The 22,799-nt window shown below is 40.8% G+C and overlaps 1 protein-coding gene across 2 annotated transcripts in view; it reads right to left on the reverse strand.

The window, feature by feature from the left end:
• Positions 1-22,799, reverse strand: part of ESYT2 (extended synaptotagmin 2) — an 82,141-nt gene that overhangs the window by 34,539 nt on the left and 24,803 nt on the right. For both annotated transcript variants that reach the window (XM_035699976.2, XM_025448632.3), the window contains exons 2-7: positions 17,260-17,301; positions 16,271-16,405; positions 13,046-13,122; positions 8,793-8,865; positions 8,466-8,555; positions 746-801 (exon numbers count right to left, since the gene is read on the reverse strand). In XM_035699976.2, coding sequence (XP_035555869.1) covers positions 746-801; positions 8,466-8,555; positions 8,793-8,865; positions 13,046-13,122; positions 16,271-16,405; positions 17,260-17,301 — 473 coding nt within the window. The remainder of the gene's footprint in view (positions 1-745; positions 802-8,465; positions 8,556-8,792; positions 8,866-13,045; positions 13,123-16,270; positions 16,406-17,259; positions 17,302-22,799) is intronic.

The following is a 22,799-nucleotide window of genomic DNA, read 5'->3' on the forward strand; positions in this document are numbered from 1 at the left end:
TTTCCTCATGTTTTAGATGTGACATTCCAACAGAATAATGAAGAGACTCCAGTGATGTGAGGCAGAAAGTCCAGGTTTCTCAGCTCTCACACCCAACCTATACATTCTAGGTCTGGTACCTACATTTACCCCTCTGTGAGGAGCTGCTGGAGGCATGCAAGGCAGTAGCACAGCCTGAAAAGAATCCAAAGGGCTAGTTCTGAAACATATATTCACTTCTTTTTATTATTATTTTTTTATAGATTAAAAATTTTTTTTCATAAATTCACTTCTGAAGTTTCATTTTTCTGGGAAAATAAGAAAAAACAAATTTAAAAATTAACTTGAAGGATATTAAAAGGCTGCTACTTTTCTCAAACACCAATGCTTGGGGCACCTGGTTAGCTTAGTTCACAGTGTGACTCTTGATTTCAGGGTTGTGAGTTCAAGCATCACACTGGATGTGGAGCCTACTTAAAAAATAAAAATGAAAAGAAACAACAAAAGCTGGAAAGATGCTTCATGATGAAGGAAAAGTAAAATGAAAGGTGAGTGATGCTGTCGAACCCCCTCACTCACTCTCCTTCCAGTGTCCCAGATGCAGTCAAGAGTGTGGAGCCTACCCAAGTCTCTTCGCCTGAGTCGCACACAAGGGCTGGCCTGAGGGGCACAGATTTTGCTTGGTGCCCATTCTGTGTTTTCATGACACTAGAAACACACATTACACCATCAACAAGCTAACCTTAGGGCATGAGATCATACTTACTTTAATCCTGGGATATCGAGAAGATTAGTCAGTCCTGTCCAGTTAATTTCTATAAGCTGTTTAAGAAAAGGGCAAAATATTAAGTTTCCAAATTATTTCCAATTATCAAATCAAATCATACAGGTTTCTTTATAAACAAAATGCATGAGTTCATAACACTGTCCTACTACACCTTTTCACTTTGTCAAATATCAAAGTCATTGTCCTTTGTTGTTACGCAGAGTGTTCTCTCTTGTGTGTTTTTGATAGCATCTGTCCCTCTGATAAAATCAAGTAATTTATATACCTTTCATCCTATTAATGGACACTTAGAATATTTATAATTTCTCTTTTATTATAAGTAAGGATTCAGTTAATATCTTCTTATATACACATTCTTATAGCACATGCAAACTAGCATTCAAAAAGAAAGTTTTGGTCAAAGACATATATATATATACACACACATATATATGTGTGTGTGTGTGTGTGTGTATATATATATATATATATATATTTTTTTTTTTTTTTTACAAATTTTTGTTTTGGGAGTGCCTGGGTAGCTCAGTCCATTGAGTGTCTCACTGCAGCTCAGGTCACGATCTCAGGGTCCTGGGGTCAAGCCTCACATTGGTTTCCTTGCTCAGCAGGGAGTCTGCTTTTCCCTCTCCCTGCTCCACTTGTGCTCTCTTTCAAATAAATAAAAAATTTTAAAATAAACAAATTGTATTTTTTTTAGAAGATATTGAGAGTGAGTGAGCATGAGTGCACATCTGTGTGTGGGGGGAGGGCAGATGGGAGTGGGAGAGAATGAACCTCAAGCAGAGTGCACTGAGCCCAAAGCCCCATGCGACGTTCAAACTGATCCCACGACCCTGAAATTAAGACCTGAGCCAAAATCAAGAGTCGTATGCTTAACCAACGGAGCCACCCAGGCGTCCCAAAGATTATTTAAAAGATCTCTACACCGTATGCTTAACCAACGGAGCCACCCAGGCGTCCCAAAGATTATTTAAAAGATCTCTACACCCAACATGGGTCTCAAACTCACAGCTCCGAGATCAAGAGTCTTGCTCCACTGAACAAGCCAGCCAGGTGCCCTTACATGTTCATTTTTTAAAAAATAAATTTATTTTTTATTGGTGTTCAATTTGTCAACATACAGAATAACATCCAGTGCTCATCCTGTCAAGTGCCCACCTCAGTGCCTGCCACCCGGTCACCCCCACCCCCTGCCCCCCCTCCCCTTCCACCACCCCTAGTTCGTTTCCCAGAGTTAGGAGTCTTTCATGTTGTCTCCCTTTCTGATATTTCCCACTTATTTTTTTCTCCTTTCCCCTTTATTCCCTTTCACTATTTTTTATATTCCCCAAATGAATGAGACCATATAATTTTTTTTCCTTCTCCGACTGACTTATTTCACTCAGCATAATACCCTCCAGTTCCATCCACGTCGAAGCAAATGGTGGGTATTTGTCATTTCTAATGGCTGAGTAATATTCCATTGTATACATGTTCATTTTTTTATGCTCACAAATGCTACCCAATTGCCTTAATAAACAAGATACTGTACTGATTTATATTCCCACCCTAAATGTAAAAATGTCCTTTCTTTATACTCTCACCAAAAACATATTAAAAATCAGTCCATTTGGTAGTTTAAAAATGGTACTTTATCCCTGTTTCAATTTGCATTTTCCTGGTATCAGTGGAACATATTCTATCCATTCAGTCAACATATGTATTTTATTTGCTCAATTTTCTAGTGGGTATTTGGGTATTAGAATAATTCCTATACAGTTGGCTAAGATAAGATTCTATTTATTGGATACAGATGGGTTTTAAAAAAAAGCTTGATTGGAAACACTGCTTTCTTGTCAAAGTGTGTATTACACATAATAAAATTACTTGTGCTTTATATTTGTAGAAAAAAATGCTGAGATTGCATGATCTCAATTACCCATATAATTACAGTAATAAAACTGCTCAAATCCCTTTGGGAAATACACAGTTATAAATAAATACAAACTAGAAGAGTCAAGATTCTTTTGGATAGACCAAAACTGGAAATTCTTTTTTAGTAAGTCCTAAAAGACTTAAGATTTTTCAGAATAAGAGAAATTAAATGTAAATTTATTGCAAATATCAGTACAAACTCATATTGGTGCCCTTATGCCCCCCCCCATCCCCCAAGAACAGGTGTGGAAGCAATGGCAGTCTGGGGCAACCAGCACTGGCCAGCCAGCACCCTGATCATGATCTCTAAATACATCTTCCAAGGGATTGTGAAGCAGCAGGTGATTCCAGGACTGGTGCGCAAACTGTTAACATAAGAGGGCTTCCTTTTATGACCCTTGTCAAAATGAGGAGATACATTTAAATGCTACCCAAGTTCAGAGAAACAACACCAGGGAGGCTAGAACAGGAGTCAGCTGCGTTTGGGAAGAGATCCAAATCCAAGAAAGGAGCCCCCAGGGAAGGGGCCACTGGAGGCCTGAGGGAGGAGCTCAAGCACAGGGGAGGGAGGGAGGAAAAGAAGAGTCCAGAGCCACAGAGGAGGGGTAGTGAGAAAGGAGGGAGAGCAAGCTTGTGTGTGAGCCAGTGTGTGAGAGCATGTGAGAGTGAGCATGTGTGAGAACGAGGATGAGTATAAGCACACGTGAGAACAAGTGTGCATGTACCTGAGGATGAGTGAGAGAGATTTGGAAAGTGAGCACAAAGAGGGGGAAGCCAGGAGAGGGCAGGGAGCGAGGCAATGCTTGGGAAAAGCAGCACCCCCAGGTCCCCTGCCCCCACCTTAAGTGCACTGGGACAAACTGAAGAGACAGTGAGATGTTTCCCAACCACCCCTCTGGGCTGCTGCAGCTCTTCTAGGACAAATGGAAGCAGTAGTGTGGTTACAACTCAACTGAACAACACAAATGAATCTGTGTACTTCATGAAAACCACAGACATCCCATCTCCTCTCTGCTTTTCCATCAATGCATGGTTGGATGGACGGAGGGAGATGGACAGTTCAACTGTTTATTTTAGCACTTACTATACACCAGGTGTTCCAGGTACATTAAGTTGTACAGTACAGACCAGAGGCTCCCACCCTTCTCCAGAGTTTTTCAATTAGTCACTTTTCACTGGTGGTAAAGGGTCAAGAATGCTTTTATTTTGAAACTCCTGGGACTTCCAGCTTCCACCTAGGATGCTGAAAACTGGAAAGGCACCACTGCTGAATGCACAGGAAAGCTGAGTGACAGGGCCACCCGCCCAAAACTCTTTTTTACAGGGTGACTATGGCTACCCCAGGGCAGCTGAGAGGTTCCAGCTGGATCGTCATCACTAAAGACCAAGTACAGGTGAGCCAGAGGTAAGCCCTCTGAAATCCAGACACAGGGCATCTCCAACTGCCCTGCCCTGGTGGGTTGAGCAGCGAGCACGCGCTACAGAGACTACCGAGAACACTTCTAGCAGGGGTGAGGCCAGGGAGGGAACAGCAGGGAGGGTGCTGCTGGAAGGACACAAACTCCACCTTCCATGGTAAGGAAGAGAAGCCACTGGGAACAGGGACACAGAGGAGAAGGCTCACTGCAGCTGGGGGATAGGAGAAGACACCATCTCAAGTCCTGACCATTACAGATCCTGTATTACTGGAGGTGGGTGTGCAGACTCTTTCCTGCATAAGACCCACCAAAGACACAAGCAAAAGGAGAAGGCAAGGTCACTTGAAAGGGCGCCAGCCGTGAAGCCCAGTACAGGCCAGGGCAATGAGGAGCTCCCCGGTCCCAAATGGGGGTAGGGCAAGACTATCCAAAATAATGAAAGATACCAAATACCTGGCAGGATAAATACCCCCAAAGCTCCCAGATGACTTAATGTGTGGTCTAAGTCTGGGACCTTCCCCAGTCTGGCAGGCCCTGGTGGACCTGTCTGCCCAGCCCTGCCTCTCCACCTCACTGTTGCCGTCTACATAGGGTTGTAGAACTGGCTTCCGGGAACCTGATCCAAACACTGCAACCTTCCTCCTCCCAGCCAGTCTAGGAGTCTATATCTGACATAGCTGGAGTGGGGAATGGAGCAGGGAACGGAAGGCAGGAAGTGCACTGGCAGCCCTGTTTTTGGCATGTGTACTGGAGGACCAGAGGAAGCTGGTCTCACAGGGAAGAAAGAATGCAGCAAGGGCCTATCAGGCCTGTGTGACAGTCACAAAGGCTTTCAAATTCTGCATTCCAGTAGGTTTCAGTGAGAGAGCAATACATGCTATTTTCATTTAAATAAAGCCTTTCCTTTTTCCTGTCCTTTGATCAAAGTATCTCAGTTGCTGGATGTGTAGCAAACAGAACTCAAGTTCTTCTCATGGTCGCTGTAAAATAAAGATATTTCCATTTTTACAGATGGAGAAATGCAATCTGTGGTTCAGACTGTTGGCTGGGAGGACTGTCTTAGGATAAACACATTATGGGCATGCCCTGGATCATCTTCTGAATGAGTTCTGGAAGAAACCTCCTGGATTTACTTGAGGCTAATCTGTAATCCTGGAATAGACCTAACAAGTAACTGAGGATTCTGAAACATCTCTCCCAGTGTATGCCAGAGGCAGTTTCAACAACAGTCAGGTTAGCATGAGTGAGTGACCAATTCCCTGCGACGCCCAAAGGGAGACACTGGCTTGTTCTGGCCCTTACCAGAACCTTTACCCAAGGTTCTCTGTTTAACCAAAACTTGACTTCTAATGTTAAGACCCACCAGAATGCTAAACCTATGTGTAGGAAAATACTTAATATCTTAAAAGCCTGAGGACTTACTATGCACCAGGCACCTACTGTTTTATACCTACTAACATTTAATCTTGTGGGGAGACATCCTCTGACATGTGGTCCCCGTGTTACAGATGTGGAGATGCCCAGTGACATGTAGTTCCCGTGTCACAGACAGGAGATGCCCACTGACATGTGGTCCCCATGTCACAGATGAGGAGATTTGGTCTTAGATTAAACAAACTGTTTACAGCACAAGGCACATGGTCAGAAGAGAAAATCCAGGTGTGGAAGACCAGGCTGGAGAAACCCAAGTCTGTCACTGAACCACCATATATACTGCTTTTACTGTGCTCTGAAAGTTTATAACTTTTGAATTTTTTTTTTTTTTACAAGTAGCATATCATCAAACCTAACTGAAACAAATCAACAAGAACAAAAATGTGCAAAGGTTTCATAAGAGTCTCTGACACTATATTTCTAAATCATCTGGATAGCCAAAAAACCCCAAATCTTTGTAGCTGTATTTTCCTTTGGGTGAGGAAGAATTACTTGGCAACCAGTAGTGAGTTCTGTTCTCATATTTTCCAGTCGAAAATAACTGAAAAAAAAAAAAAATTCCCTTCTCTTCAAAGCATATGTGTGGTGACTTTACTTACCATATAAGGAAATGAATAATTCTGAACTTTTCACAGCCTCATCCATTTCTGACACTAAGATTTTGTCTGGAAGTTACATGGCAATGTTATTTTTAAAGTAAATATACCTATGGAGGACTCAACCTAAGGAAGAGTACTACTAAGTTTTGAGGGAGATTTAAAGACTCAGATTTCATTATTTTCTGAACTGAAAAAAAGGTCTTTAACTGTTAAAAATTCTCTGTAAATCAAAAATACTTAGCCATTTATTAAAGATTAGTTTTTTATATCATTAATGAAGTTTTTTTTTTTTAAGATTTTATTTATTCATTCATGAGAGACACAGAGAGAGAGACAGGCAGAGACACAGGCAGAGGGAGAAGCAGGCTCCACGTAGGGAGCCTGACGTGGGACTCAATCCCGGGTCTCCAGGATCAGGCCCTGGGCTGAAGGTGGCGCTAAACTGCTGAGCCACCTGGGCTGCCCTGAAGGAAGTTTCTTAAGCATAATGGCTTTTAAACAACTGGTAGGTGAGGGGGAAGAAACATGAATTTTAAATCTTTTATGAAGCTCTCCATTTCTCAAAATTGTAATTAAATTTTTACAAGAAATTCTTTTATTCCTTTTAATTTTACTGTGTTTTATGTAGTTAAAATACATTCAAAATAAGCCTGTTATTTAAGCAATAAAAAGCAAATCAAAGTAATACTTTTAGAGGTAACAAAGTGAAGACACGAAAGTCTTGTGGTTTTACACATAAAAAAATGCGACTTGTAGTTTGGTCTAAGCAAACTTGTATATTAAAAACCTAACAATAATTTGTATTAAGTTATTTAAATCAAATTATAAAAATTAATATTCCCTTTTTAAACTATACATGATGTTAATGGTACCTCCAGAAAAGGACTCACAGAAGTTACAAAAAGGGTATATTATGAAAAGATAACTGAGATACAGATCAATTCATCCATCAGATATTTACTAAACTGTATGGAGACAGATCTGGCTGTAGCTTTCAAAGAGTTCATGAGAAGTAGGCCACAACATAGAGGCCACTATGGCACTGGGGAATATGGGGAAAGCTGACTTCCTGTGTCTCTGGAAGGGACTGCACAAAGGGATGAAGACAGTGTTCTGGGAGGAGGAAAAGACAAAGGGAGGTGATGAGCAATGATGGGGGTCAGTACAATCCTTGGGTTATGATCCTTCCTTGTGGCTGGAAATTGGGATGCTCATCAGAGCAGTGCCAGGAAATGAGGCTGGAGAGAGACCCCACCTAGATTATGACGCTTGTCTGCAAGAAGGAGATGGTCCCTATGGTCCGTGTGCACGTTGGGAGGTTAACTCTAGTGAAGTCTACTGACGACAGAGTCAAGGCAGGAAGCCAGTCAGAGGCTGCAGGAGGCCACATCAGAGGAGCCTGGTAGGTAAGGAGCCACCCAGGTGAGTGGGAGGGGCCAAGGTGAGGAGGAGACTAGGCAGGAAAGACATTTTTGTTGTCTTATTTTTGAATTAATAATGAGTAATAAGTATTGACTATTTATAATAAAATGTGGAATATACATATATGCCTAACAATGTGAAGTGATGATTATTATCGTGTATCCAAGTGTTAGGATATAATTCAGTAGGGGCATGTGGGTGGCTCAATCCCAGTCATGAGTTCAAGCTCCACACTGGGCTTCACACCATGTGGAGCCTACTTAAAAATATTATATATATATATTTTTTTTTTCAGTCAAAAAGCCCTCCAAAACCTTTATGAATCTTAAAAACCATGTACTATGTAGTTCATTAAACATACCACGACAGAAAGACAATGCATGTGAATGATGGCAGCCTTTGTTCGTGGGGGTTGCCAAGGAGATTTATGGGTTAGTATGAGAATAGCAACTGTCAGCCTGGGGTCCTGGAGTTACTGGTTTTGTAACTTTGACAAATTAGACTCTCAGTTCCTGGTCAGTAAAAGGAACCTACATTAGTATTCAACTGCAGAGTTAATGAGGATTAGATGAGCAAATATCTATAAACCACACTCAGTGATAGGAGCTGAATGTTAGTTACAACCCACACTTTTAAAAAAATCTATGTTTTCAAAAAAATAAAAAAAAATAAAAAAAATAAAAAAATCTATGTTTTCAAATCTCCTGTAAGAAACATACTACTTTTATAATCAGGGGGAAAAAAAGCTGTCTATTAAGAGATGAAGCCCTCCTTTAAGAGCATAAAGAAGCATAAAAACACTCACAGGATTCATGTAACAGAAAAGGGAAAAGTGAGAGAAGGACAGACTATGTTTCTCTCCTTACATATCTTTGTCAGTTAATTGGAAAAATGAACTTAATGTTGACTTACTGGTTTCCTAAGGAAGAAAATGGACAAGGCTCCCACTAAGGGCATGTCTCCAATCAACGGTTCCAGGATCACCCGCATTGTACCATGAATCTAAATTCAAACGAGAAATCAGAACATGTCACATAAGACAAACCCACAGGCCACCTACTGATGCAAGAAAGAGGACACATGGTCATCTCAGTGACTTCTGAGCATCTGACTTCAAGTATAACCTACAAATAAAAAACTTAACTTCAAAGAAATTCTGAGTTAATAAAAACTTCACAGTTTTCATTTTGAACAGAGCATACAGAATTTCAGAAGACTATGAAACTTTAAAAACCTTACCTGTATACTTTGAACACCGGCTCTACAAAAATATCGCTTGATCTCCAAATCAATCTCACAGTTTCCTACAAAACTAGCCAGAAAAAGTTCTGTATTACTGTCTCTTAATCACCACAGACATGCAAGGTATATAATCTGAGTAAAATGATAGTAGAACAACCAAAATCAGCCTACAGGCAAAACTGTGACCTGAGGCCCATGCCCGAGTATCTTACTGCCCAGAATCGCAGGCATCCCCACTAGCAGATTCGATGCAGCCACACCAATTACACATGTCACTTCTCAAAGTGCAACTTCTGGATCTGTTTCTTGATGGAATGTAGTTTTCACTTGTTTTATAAACAACTGAGTTTGTTTAAAACCTAAAGAAAATCTCATATTATATTTCACCGTAAGTAAATTTTACACCTATGCTCCCTGGTAGTGAGAAAACTACCAACAGTGTTCCAGGGCTCTGTGACATCAAAGGTTAGAAATGATGCATCTTTTAGGGGCACCAATTTTACTCAATGATTAAATAATTTCAGTCATTAATACAAAATGAAACAAATGAAACAAGAACAGAGCATGATGCTGAATGCCAGGCTTGCTATTCTCAGTATGAACGTGAAACATCATCTATGTTTTGTGCAGGATCTCTGATTTGACTCCCACCTTCAAAGGCAGCACACCATGCTCCTGAGAACATGGGGCAGTTTGAGAGATGTTGCAAAGAGAATATCTAAACACACAAGTAAAATACTAATGAAAGGCATCTGGGATGAATTCTCTCAATATTTATGTCCTGGTGTTAACGCCAGCATCTATGGATTCTTCTTACTGAGCATGACTCTGGATCTAGCTGATAAAATCACCTGTTAAAAACCCATCTCAAAACTTTTCTCCTCTTCACCCTAAGACCTGATCTTTTTATTTCCTAGTATCTGCCAACTACTCCTCCCCCATCTCCACTGCCAATAACCTAATTAAAGTTCCAGCCTGGAACATAGAAGAAAGTGGAATGCAGATTTTTTTTTTTAGAGACATAAATATCTGAGCAGCATAATCTGCATATGTTGTTATGACTGCTAAAACCATGAAAGCCAGACTGCGTCTTCACAATGGCGTCCATTAACTGATACATTCAAATGTTTATTTAATAAATGTGTATGAAATCCTCCCTTGGTGCTGGAACCAGAGAACAAAGTTTCTATCCTCATGAAGCTCATTATCAGCCTAGTGGACAGTCCCAGGGTACAGCCAAGCTGAAGACATAGGGCTTCCTTTTATCTCACTGATGACAACAGTGTCTGTAGTAATACCTGATACTTTAAAGATACAGATTTTTCAATCAGATCATTAGAGGCAGTCAATGCTCTTTTCTAAAGTAAAGGTCACTGGTATAAACTCTGTACGTTTACTATATATATATATACTTTAGAAACTCAAAGATGACATTATAAAACAAAAGGATCCTCAGTCAAGGACAAAAGAAAGAAAGCTATGAGTGGAGTCTGTCAATTGACACACCTCAGCAGCTCCCCTTCCACAGCTGTTTAAGGCCTCAGAGAGATGCAGGAAGCCATGAGCAAGTGCACAAAGAATGAGGACAAGAACTAAACAAAACCACCTTTATCTGCCAGGTGTGGCACCTGGCAGACTGTCAATCTTTTTCTCAATTACTTTTTATTGTGGTAAAACACACAGAATGTATGTTGTACAATCTTACTCATTTTTAAGTTCAGTGGTATCAAGCATATTCACCTTATCGTGCAACCATCACTAGCATCACCTCCACGGCTTGTTCATCTTATAAAACTGAATATCCCTGTGAAGCAACTTACCACACATCCTGATGCCTACCATTCCAATTTCTTCCTCTATGCATCTAACCTAAGTACTCATCTAAGTGGAATCATACAGTATTGGTCTTTTTATGACAGGCTTATCTCACTCAGCATAATGTCCTTATGGTTCATCTACATTGCAGCAGGTGTCAGAATTTCCTTCTATTTTCTTTAGCGTTAGGATGGTATTAATTAGCAATATCCCAAAGTCACAAAGTCTTTTATAAGTTTTTATTTTAATCATCTGGTGTTCATCATGAAGATTTTTTTAAAGGTGAGTAATATTCCACTACACGTACAGACTACATTTTCCTTATCTACTCACCTGTCAATGAACACTTGGGTTGCTTCCACATTTTAATGGTTACGAACTGCTACAAATGTGGGTGTACGGATTATCTCTTTGAAACTTTGTTTTTGGTTCTGGGTATAGCCCCAGAAGTGGAATTGTTGGGTCTTAACAGTGATTCTATGTTTAATTTTTTGAAGGACAACTATTCTGTTTCAACAGCAAACTGCACCATTTTTATATTCCCATGAACAGTGCACATGGGTCCATTATCCATGTCCATGCTAACACTTGCTGCCTTCTGTTGTCTGACAGTAGCCATCCTGATGGGTATGAGGAAGAAGATCATGATTTTGATTTGCATCTCCCTGATTAGTAATGAGGGGAGGATCTTATGTGCTTACTGCTCATTTGTATATCTTCTCTGGAGAAATGACTATTCAAGACCTTTTGTCCATTTCCAAATCAGCTTGTTTGTTGCTGTTGAGTTTTAGGGGTTCTTTACACCCTCAGATATTAAACCCTTACCTGACATGTGATTATACGGACTGTGCAGATTCTATGGACTGTTTTCAGTGTTGACATTTAATAATATTAAGTTTTCCAAACAAAGAACATGGGATGCCTTCTATCTACTTGCGTCTTCTAAAATTTCTCCCAGCAGTGTTTTATAGTTTTCTTTGTACAAGTCTTTCACCTTCTTGATTAATTCCTACAAATTTTACTCTTCTGATTCTAAAGTAAACAAGACTTTCCTTGACTCCATTCTGGGACTGTGCATTGTTACATAACTGATTTTCTGTGTGCTGACTTTATATTCTGCTACTTTGCTGAATTTATTAGTTCTCCGAGGCTTTTTTGTGGAATCCTTATGATTTTCTACATATGAGATCATACCACCTGTAAACAGAGACAATTTTACTTCCTCTTTCCCATCCTGGATGCCTTGCCTTTTTCTTCCTACTTAGCAGCTCTGGCTAGGACTTCCAGGGCCATGTTAAATGGAGGTGGGCATGCCTGCTCCTGATCTTGGAAGAAAAGCTTAGTCTCACACCACTGATAACGATATTTGCTGGGGGTTTCTCACATAGGCCTTTTTTTTTTTTTTTTAGTATTTATTTATTTAAGTAATTGCCACATCCAAGTGGGGCTGGAACTCATGAACCTGAGATCAAGAATCACACACTCCTGCAACTAGCCAGCCACACACCTCTTACCCTTTATTATACCTTTTATTCTTCTGTTCCCAGTTTGTTGACTGTTTTTATCATGAAAGAAAACTGAATTTTCTCAAATGCTTTCTCTACATCAACTGAGTTGATCATTCCCCTTCATTCTATTAATGTAGTGCCTGATTCATTTGCATATGTTGAAGGATCCTTGCACCCTGAGAATAAATCTTACTTGGTCATGGTATATAATTCTTCTAATATGCTGCTGAATTCAGTTTACTAGTTATTTTTTAAAGATTTTATTTATTTATGATAGATATAGAGAGAGACAGAGAGACACACACACAGGCAGAGGGAGAAGCAGGCTCCTTGCAGGAAGCCTGATGTGGGACTCGATCCTGGGCCTCCGGAATCATGCCCTGAGCCAAAGGACACTCAATCGCTGAGCCACCCGGGTATCCCTCAGTTTGCTTGTATTTTGATGAGGAATTTGGCATCAGATATGGGCCTGTAGTTTTCTTGTAGTGTCTTTATTATTTTTTTTTAAAGATTACTTATTTATTTATTTGAGAGGGAGGGAGGGAGAGAGAGAGGGCAAGTGAGCATACACATGTACAGACGCAGAAGGAGAAGCAGACTCCCTGCTGAGCAGGGAGCCTGATGCAAGACTCGATCCCAGGGCCCCGGGATCATGACCTGAACTGAAGGCAGATGCTTAACCGACTGAGCTACCCAGGCGCCCTGTCTTTAATTTTTTTAATTTAACATGCTTATGTTGGCAATTATCTAGGCTATCAAGAATTAAGACACAGAAAGTAAATAAATTTGGGTCTTCAACAATTTAGTCAAATTCCACCAAACATCAGGTAAGAAATGTGCTCATTATATCCTCCACTTTATGGGTACAGCTAAATGACATTGTATGTCATTACCTATGACATAAATATAACACAAGTAAAAACTTACCTAATCTGAAGGTCCAAAATAATTTGCCTTTTGTCCACATTTTCAGTGTACACCTTAACACCATTGATCCTAAGAGGCTGAAACAAGAGGCAGCTTATTTAAAAAAAAAAACCCCAAACCTTGCAATATGGCATAGAAATGAGGACAAACTTAGCCCTGGGCTATAGGAATTAAACTTCTGCTTTCAAAGTACAAGTAATCAGGCCTCCGTTCTCCAAGGCCTTCATCTGTGAAGTATGGGTGACAATGGCATCTATCTCACAAGGCTACTGTGAAATCAAAGGACAGAGGGAATGTGTCTGGTGTGTGAGCGCTTAGAGGTCAGACCTCTTTTCCCTCTATTCTGTCCTGACATGGTTTGAAACATAGCTTTTTTTCCCCTTTAGGTCTTATAATTTTTCATTTCTTAAAATTTTCACAAAATGGGGCTTTTTGAATGAAATAAAAAATATTGGCTGTAGGTATGATTTAATCTAATCAATACAATCTAATACATGATACAGAGACAAAAATCACATGACTGTAAGAAGAAACAGCAGATTATAATACACGCCATGTTTCAAGGACCCAGCTTTAATACCATTTCAAAAACCTATTCTCATTTTAGCACTTTGAGATTGCTTCTAGAGAGGTTCTCAACCTCACATTTGAGCATCAAACATTCAAGCTGAAGAAATGCCTTCCCTTTGGAGTATTAGAGCTTACTATGAGGTTTAGGTGCCCTAACATCTTACCCCTCAACTAGCTGGAGGACTAATTTCTAAGTCTTTGTGCATCTACATTTCCTGCTGCCCTAGGTTCCCAGCCTTTTCCCTGGTGAATCACAATGAACACAGTTCAAATCATTATGCTGAGGAGTGAAAATGGGGTACAGGGGCTTAGGACCTTTAGTTTAACTGTCTGCATTAGATAATATTCCCTTTATCCCCTTAACATGACATATGAGATGAGGAGAAGCAGCAAGGCCAACCCCACTCCAGATGACTGGGCATTATCTCAACAGAGTGAACACCTGAAGGCAACAGAACCCCGCTGACATCAGGTGTGTACAAAGCACCCTGCTCGGGGCTCTGCATGTCCTTCTAGCCTGTTCCTTCCTCAGAGAGCCCAGGTTCACCTGTACTTGTAAGATACTGGGGCACTTGGTAACGATGCCATGCTGCCTCTGATAAGTCAGCACTACTCTTAACATTCGTCCTATTTCCCAAGGATAATCTCAGAGTGTGTAATAGAAAATGAACATAATTCTCCCTAAAACAAATCCAGCTGGGGTTAGAATTCTAAATCTCCATAAACACAAGCATATCATCTTACATTATGGGACTGCAAACCATGGCCGGCAGGTTAAATTTAGCCTTTGGCTAAGAAAGGCTTCTATATTTATAAACGATTATAAAACAAATGGGGGGAAAGAAGAATATGCCTCAAAGACTTCATGTGGCTGTCAAAGCCTAAAACATATAGTACTTGGCTTTTTACAGAAAAACTGTCAACTCTTGCTTCATGCTCACATAACATTCTACCTATAACTGTGTTTTCCTATCTGCTGTTATTGTTTTAGGTCAGAGAAAGTAAAGTACATGTGAAAGGTAAGTGTTAGGTTATGCAGGCACTTCTGCGCTTCAACAAGAGGACGATCAGATCCCGAGCTTCTAATGTATTTGGACACCTCACAGCCAAGAGGAAAGATGGCTAAGTACAACATGTGCCTACAGTGGAGACCCCAGTTTTTGAGTAACTGCAGATAAGATGGAGCATTCTCCGCACACAGAAAATCATCTGGTGTTGGAGGAAGGTGACAGATGGCCTAGGGAGTAAAGGATGGGAATGGACCTAGGAGCACTGACAACATAACACCACAACCAGGTCAGACACTCCTGGCCACATTTATTAAAACCCTAATGGTGTGAAGCAAGGAAATCTAAACTACAGCACATGGCAATGGTGTGTTGTTTGGGTCTACTGAACGAGCACTAAGTGTGTGTAAACTGTATGTATTTAAAAGTAATACTGAATTCTGAATTTTCATTAGGCATACAAAACAATGCTACCTTGGAAAGTAATACGATGTTACATGTCAATTATACCTCAGTTAAGAAAAATGTTACCTGTTTTAATCTAATCAATACAATCTAATACATGATACAGAGACAAAAATCACACGACTTCCACTGAACCAGGAAGCAGCAATCACTGTTTGCTGTTGCTAATCACTGTAAACACTGACTTAAATAAAAAAGGAAGCCCGCTATGCTCAACTAATTTAGATGTTGTCTTGAGGCTTTCACTAGTAGTTTAGGAATTAGCAGTTAGTTAGTTGTTTGTTTGTTTATTATTTATTTATTTATTTATGAAAGTCATACGAGAGAGAGAGAGAGGCAGAGACACAGGCATAGGGAGAAACAGGCTCCATGCACCGGGAGCCCGAGGTGGGATCCGATCCCGGGTCTCCAGGATCGCGCCCCGGGCCAAAGGCAGGTGCTAAACCGCTGCGCCACCCAGGCATCCCCAGTTTTTCTTTCTGTATGATTCTAATAACAAAATCTATCTTTCCCTTCATCCACATCGTTAATGTGATTCTACAAGCCTGGCACCAGAGTCCTTAATGGCTGATTTTAAATGTCCTGAGGGGTAAATGCCTTTAAGTTTGTTGTCAATTATTAAACTTTTAGTATGAATTCACATACAAACTCCCTTTCCAATGAGACAGATTGTGAAAAACTGCAAAGGTAATTCTGACAGAAGGCTGTAAGGTACAAGGACATACTGGGAACTGAGAGAAACTGCCCAAGGAGACTGAACTGGCCACAGACAGCAGGGGCAGAATGAGTACAAGTGAGGGGAGGGTGTCCCACATGAGGTAGCATAGGGACAAGCTGCAGAGACACCCTGCCAGGCCTTCCTCAGGAACAGGTTTTTCTCTAGAAAGTAATTTGAAGTAGTTTTCCTTTTTTTTTTTTTTTTTAAAGATTGATTGATTGATGATAGACATAGAGAGAGAGAGAGAGAGAGAGGCAGAGACACAGGCAGAGGGAGAAGCAGGCTCCATGCCAGGTGCCCGATGCGGGACTCGATCCCGGGACTCCAGGGTCGTGCCCTGGGCCAAAGGCAGGCGCCAAACTGCTGAGCCACCCAGGGATCCCCATAAAGTAGTTTAATATTTTTTTTTTAAGTTTTCACACCAATTCTACCATACGCACAACTGAGAATACTTAAGAAACTAACCTGTTGGCCCACGTCAACTTTTGTGAAACTGAAAGTGCTAAGGTGGGTGTTTGCTCCCCGCACAGCTGGCTCAATAGTTTCTCGAAACAACTTCTCTATAAACTGGCAAATAAAAGGCCACATATGTTTTACAGTCTGTAAAGAAGAAAGAACCCATGTCAAATAAAATGCTCTAATACATAATAATGTACTTATGTCATCATGAAAAATTACACCTCTATAGTTTACCAGAATTTTTGAAAGTTAAAAGAGGGGGGAGTGTCTACTTTTGTTACGCAAAATAACATGATCTGATTTTCAAAAATGGACCTCAACAAAAAACTAATATGCTACAGGAATTAGTTATTCTGGGTAAGCACTCCCTATAAGCATATTAGTACATTTCAAGTTGCTTAGGAAAAAAATCAGAAAGCCTTGTGGTTCCAATTCATTTTTAAAAACCTAAAACAGATCTGTTTTTTTTTAGGCTTTTTTTTAGTAAACATTAATGAGTTTTCTTTAATAATGGACTAACTTCTGGTGCTGTAAGGCAAACATTAATTAGTTCCTCCTCTGTAGCTCTAAGGACATATAAAATACAGGGACAAACATCTACTTCAAAGTATATGATCTTAAAAAATAACCTTTAAAAATAATTATTAATTACTAAGTTTCTTGGGAGTTATACTCCTTTTTGTAGTATTTCAAAAAAATTGTGCTTGTGATCATTATAAAATAGACTTGAGGACTAGCCAACCAGGGAAGTAGACACAAGACCAAAAACACAGCTATGAATATATAATCAATTTTTTCGCATTAAAGACACAGTTTTCACCATTTAGGAAAGTAATATATTAGTTATGACTCAGTGTTTTGGAGAGCAGGAGCCAGCCCACTAAGTCCAAATGAGTTCACATATTGTCAACATCCAAATTCCCCAAAATGGAAAGATGGCAACTCATCTTCTAACTCCCATTGATAATCTGGTATTTAGTATATTCTACTCTTACCTTATTTAGCCATTCTGCTCTTTCAGTGTCTGGAAAATGAACCTAAGAGAAAAAAACATACACATGACTTATGGACTCCCAGCAACTGTACATAAAATGTCACACAGGCTTTGATATTGTTACTGCATGCTTGTTTAGATAATACTTCTTTACCTGCCCACCTCTGAAGTTCTGCACAATGGCTTCTGAGGAGAAACTGAAACGTGTCACACTCTGGTTCTTTATGTCCCAACACCACTTTGGGGCAGAAAAGTCTAGTGACCACCAATGCCACAGTCCCCTCTTTGTATCTCTGAGGTCCAGAAGGAAGCTTAACATTGGGAAGAGTATTCCGCTGTAATCTCCTCCTTTTGAAGAGACATGCTTCTCCATTCCATGGCCAGCACTGCCATCTGTATCCAAACATCTATGCTCTCAGTCTTCAAGAACCCACTTTTCCCTCTTACTTTCCTCTTTTGGCCCAAACCAGCCAGCAGATGCTTTTCTGTAACTGGCTCCTCTCACACCATCTCCTAAATGAATATTATAGTTCTAGTTCTCCGTGAGTAGGGCCTGTATACTGCAGAAAATGAGTGTTTACAGATAGAGAAACAAACTTATTTAAAAAAAAGATGAAAAGGTATTTTCTTTGCTGTTAAAATAAAAACCCTGTGCAGAGGAAGGCTAAAGCTGTTTTGGGTAAGGAGTTCTCCTCTGAGAAATGCTAGGTACTTCCTCAAAGAAAGAATACCACACAGGCCATACCAACGTTCTGAAAACCATATTTTTGGTTTAGAGGTACAATGGGTCACAGGCAGTTCTGTAAGGATGACTGAGAGATGGTCTGAGAAACATTCTGATTTCGAGAACTGCCACACTAGCAGCCAGTGAAAGACAAACCCCCCACCCCACAGTCTAGCTCAGAGGAGCTGGCCAGAGAAAAACAGGGTGGCAGGGGGCAGGGAGGTTCCCAGGAAGACAGTGCTCTCATGTTTCGTCCTGAGGAGCAAAGCAGCAGCCAGCAGCTGGTTCCTGGGGGGAGGCCACATCACTGCCCCACGAGAGGGGACACAGCAGGTTCCTCCTCCTCCTGTGTGTCTGTCCACGTGCCTGGGCAGCCCACCCCTCCATGTCACAGACTCAGGATACCCAAACCACGAGGGTGGGCTAGAGGGAACAGAAATAATGCCTTCTAAGTCAGTTAGCTTGACTCCATCCTGGGACAAAACCAAAGGGAAGGCAACCTTCCAGAATTAAGAAAAAGTCTTGAGAGTTGGGAGGGATAATATTCAAGAAGGCAATGACTTAGGGAAGAGAACAGCTGGCAAAGACTGTGTAAATCCAGAGGACAAACCACTGTGGAACTACTTTCTGCAAAGAAGCTGAAAATCTGGGGGCGTGTTAGAGTGACTGGACGGGGTACAAAAATGAAGTGTGTGCAGCTCCTCTGCAGGCTGTGTGCTCTGCTGCTCCCTCACAGGACAGAGATGGTCTTCCCTTGGCCCCTGTCCCTCTGAATCCAACTAGCCACAATGGCAACAGGAAGGACCAAAAGCACAAGCAGAGCACCTACCAGGGGAGAGCCAGAACCCCTTCACTGTAGGTGTGTTTCTCCTACAATTTCAAGGCAAACGATAGAGTCGGCAATTCTCACGGCAGGCTTGCCTTTCCTGGTGATGCCGGGCCTGCTGACACCCACTCACAGGGAGGCCTTGCTCGGCTTCCCAGCCACACATGATGCTAGTTTGCCTAGCTCTAGAACTCTAGGAACACAGGAGCTCCATTTCAGTTACCCTCACTGAAGGCCATAAACTCCTACATGTTTATCAATCGGGAGATCAAAGACCTGGTTCAAATCATTTTTTCTGACTTGCCATGCCCAAATCTTGTCTTTATCACAGCCCTGTGGAATTCAACCAAACAATAATGGCTCCTTTGTGCAGAAATATATTCTTCTTTATTTACTGGTTACCTTTTTCCTAACTTCCCCTCTCGGCCATTTCCCCTTATAATCAGCTCACCTCAGTTCCAAACAACTTCGCAAACATGTCACCATTCACAATCACTCCTCAGCCCCATGGCACAGTCACACTCAGGTTCTGTCCAGAAATCTGCATTTGTCACAATCACTCTGTGTACCCAACCCCTCCCTCTGGCCCAGTGCAGAACATACTTGTACAAAGGAAAGAAGTGTCTCTAGAGAGATGCTCTAAAGAGAGGCTGCTCAGAACTGACCGACTGCTCAACACTCCACCTAATAACAACACTCCTGACTCTTTGTGTGGACTTTGCTTTTTCAGAGACATCTATATTTGTGGCTATTTAGAATATTACTGAAATTACTGTAAATTCTTTTTGTAAATTTCTCTAATGTCATGTGAAGGGTAAAACCTCAATACAGTGTTGGACTTAGATTAAAATCCTGTATCATTCCACACTGAATAAAAATAGCAGCGATCCACATCAAGATAATCCTTAGGACCACATGGGCTTGCAGATGATGCCAGGATGTCAGTGAGAGGGGCCTGCACAGGAGATATGGCCTCAGTTCTAGAAATCTTAAACTGCTGCTCTGCTTCATAAAGAAATATTCCCAATGTCAAGTTATAGCAAGATGAGTTTAATCTGTCACTTAAGACTTCCTTTTACCTGTTTTCAGATCTTTTTTTGTTCCCAAATATTAGGAAGTGAAAGGATATGTTCATTTATACCTTATCCCCAGTAAACAAGTGAAACACCATCTGTGAAAACAATGACTTCACCTGCTGTGATTCTAAGCTTGTGATGCCGCAAATCATCACTTAAGGCAAACATCAGAATGTCCATCCCTACTGAGAACACGGTAGGCTCTTGGGGGGCTGGTCCCAGCACCTCTATAGATGGATATCCCTCAATAACCAGGAGACGGGATAGACTCAGGTCTTCCCAGACACATCTGGGCCAGATGGGCTGCATCTTTCTCCAGTGAGCAGGGAGGAGGTAAATGGTCAGTTCCTTTTCATTGACTGGTAGAGAGCCATCTATTAATCACACATACTTCAGAGAAACGTTCTCTGTAGGTGCAAAAGGTTTTCTTTCTACTACTGAGAGGTAAAATGTATTTATAGCAGTTTTCACTTTTTTCTTTAGGATTCCTTAGTTTCTTCGAAGAACTGAATTCTTGCTAAGTTCTAAAAGCCCATAACCACCTATCCTAAGTACAATGCCTCACACATAGAAAGCTTTGACTAATCTAGATTTTCCACCCACTTCAAATTTAAAGCTCAAAGATTAGGATCCTGTCTGGGAATCCACACACACAAAAGCTGTATGTATACAAATTTACTTAAAGATAAATCATCAGATTTTTAGAGTCCACAAATCCAAGAAAGCTAAGATCATATGATGAGGTAGTCAATAAGGTTGAGGTCCCTTCAAAGCCTTTCATATAAAAGGTTTGAAGAAGGCGAAGGAAGGCAGATGCTGAAGACCCCGTCCCTTGGATGGCTGAGGAACAGATAATAAATCTCTGTCCATCCGTGTTTCTGGAAGATGAGTTAAGGGCATTATGAGTTTTCAAAGCCAAGTATACTTGGTTGAAATAATAAAAGTAACTGGTAACCAGTTTAGTCAGGCAGTACTATGTGCTACTATGTGTGTGGCAGGTTCTGTGGTAAGCTATCAAAATACATTATTGAGCTAATTCTGTGTGTGTGTGTGTGTGTGTGTGTGTGTGTGTATGTGTAGACTATAAGGTAGACACAACTAGTTTGCACAACCCAGGACATGGATCCACGCCCATTATCCTCAGATATTTGCTGCAGAAGTGCATGTGTCCACGTTTCTTCCTTCTTCTCATCCAACTGCCTTCAGAGTAGACTGAGGAATTGTCTCAACGAGTCCATGAAGCTTTCCATCTCCCAAGTCACATATATGGGACCTGTGTTAATTTTCTCTCCTGCATTGCACCTGAACTATTTCTAACCATCCACCCAATTGAGCAAACCAGAAATCTCAGAGTCACCATTTCTGCCTCTCCTTCACTCCCCAACCCCGGTCAGCTTTTCCTTCTAATGCTCTGAGTTCATTCTAAACAGCAAATCTACAAATAGGAATCATTAATACCTCCAACGTACAGGATAGCTACTAAGTGACAGAAAGGGGATGGAAAATCAGATCTGTCTGCCCCTGCTGTTGACCACTGTATTACTGAGGGATGTAAAGAGTGGCATGGAGATAGTCAACCCAGAGTCCATCAAGTTCTCAGTAGGGCAGACTCCCATTGAAGAGTAAAGCTCAAAACTCAGGTTATATGCCTTAAATTATAGGAAGTACTAAGTCAGAAGTAGAAAATTTTGTATTTAATAGTGATCTACTTATCTGGACTCAGGACATCAAATACAGTACAAGTCCTGAAATAGCTGATAGCAAAGTTCAGCAAGCATGATAGCAATTTACAATAAAACACAATCACTAGACCCAGTATTTCACCCAAGACTAAGAAAAGTGTAATTTAAAGACTGGTTTTACCTAACATTTGCATGAGAGGGCGATGATATTTAAACAGTAATGATAAAATCCCAAATATATTTACCCTGTGACCCAGCAATCCCATTTCTAAGCAACTTATTAAATATAAAATGACTTCTGCAAAAAACATTCCACAATGAAGTCATGTGCCTTCTCTAACATTATTTGGTTTCTTTAACTTCACTGGTATTTTTCAAATTGGGTCCAATGGTATGCTAACAAGTTCCTACTCACCCTGTGGTACTTAAAGACAGAGTAACCAAGGACACCTGGGTGGCTCAGGGGTTGAGTGTCTGCCTTCGGCCCAGGGCATGATCCTGGAGTTCTGGGATCGAGTCCCACATCAGGCTCCCTGCATGGAGCCTGCTTCTGTCTCTGCCTATGTCTCCACCTCTCTCTGTGTATCTCATGAATAAATAAAATCTTTACAAAAAAAAAAAAAAAAAAAAGAGTAACCCTATAAGGTTATTGACTTTTCCTGCAAAACACACAACAGTCCCACAAATTGTCCACAGAATTTAAATTTATGTAATAAAGCTTCTCTAACTCACCATCATGCACCAGAACAGAAATACAGTTTGATTAGTGTGAATTCTGATTTTGTTACTGCATTTCTGTCACCATGCTATTATTTCTCAAACTACTGCACACGTATAGACTCCATTTTTGAGACATGGGCTGAGGCAGCTATTTTTTGACCAGTTAACTTCTGACTCCGTCCTCAGAGCTAAGGATACTACCATAGACTTAGACACACTCCTGTCTCTGGGAAGCTCACAGATGGTGGAGTAGGCTGGTGTGGAAAGGTGTAACCACTGGTCTGTGAGGGAAGATCTGGGAGCCCAAGGAATTTATCTGATGCTGCCTGGAAGAGTCCATAAGAAATCTGGGAAGAACAGTGTGTAATATTGGTTTGGAAAAATCAGTTGGGGCTTGCTATGTAAAGAGACTATTCTATGCAGAAATAACAGCATATGCAATTTATACTGGCTGGATTTGGAGATGGGAGGAATGGTAAATGCTGAAGCTGAAAAATAAGGTCAAGCCCAGAC

This window comes from Canis lupus, chromosome 16 (genome assembly GCF_003254725.2).
Source record: "Canis lupus dingo isolate Sandy chromosome 16, ASM325472v2, whole genome shotgun sequence".
NCBI classification, from domain to species: domain Eukaryota; kingdom Metazoa; phylum Chordata; class Mammalia; order Carnivora; family Canidae; genus Canis; species Canis lupus.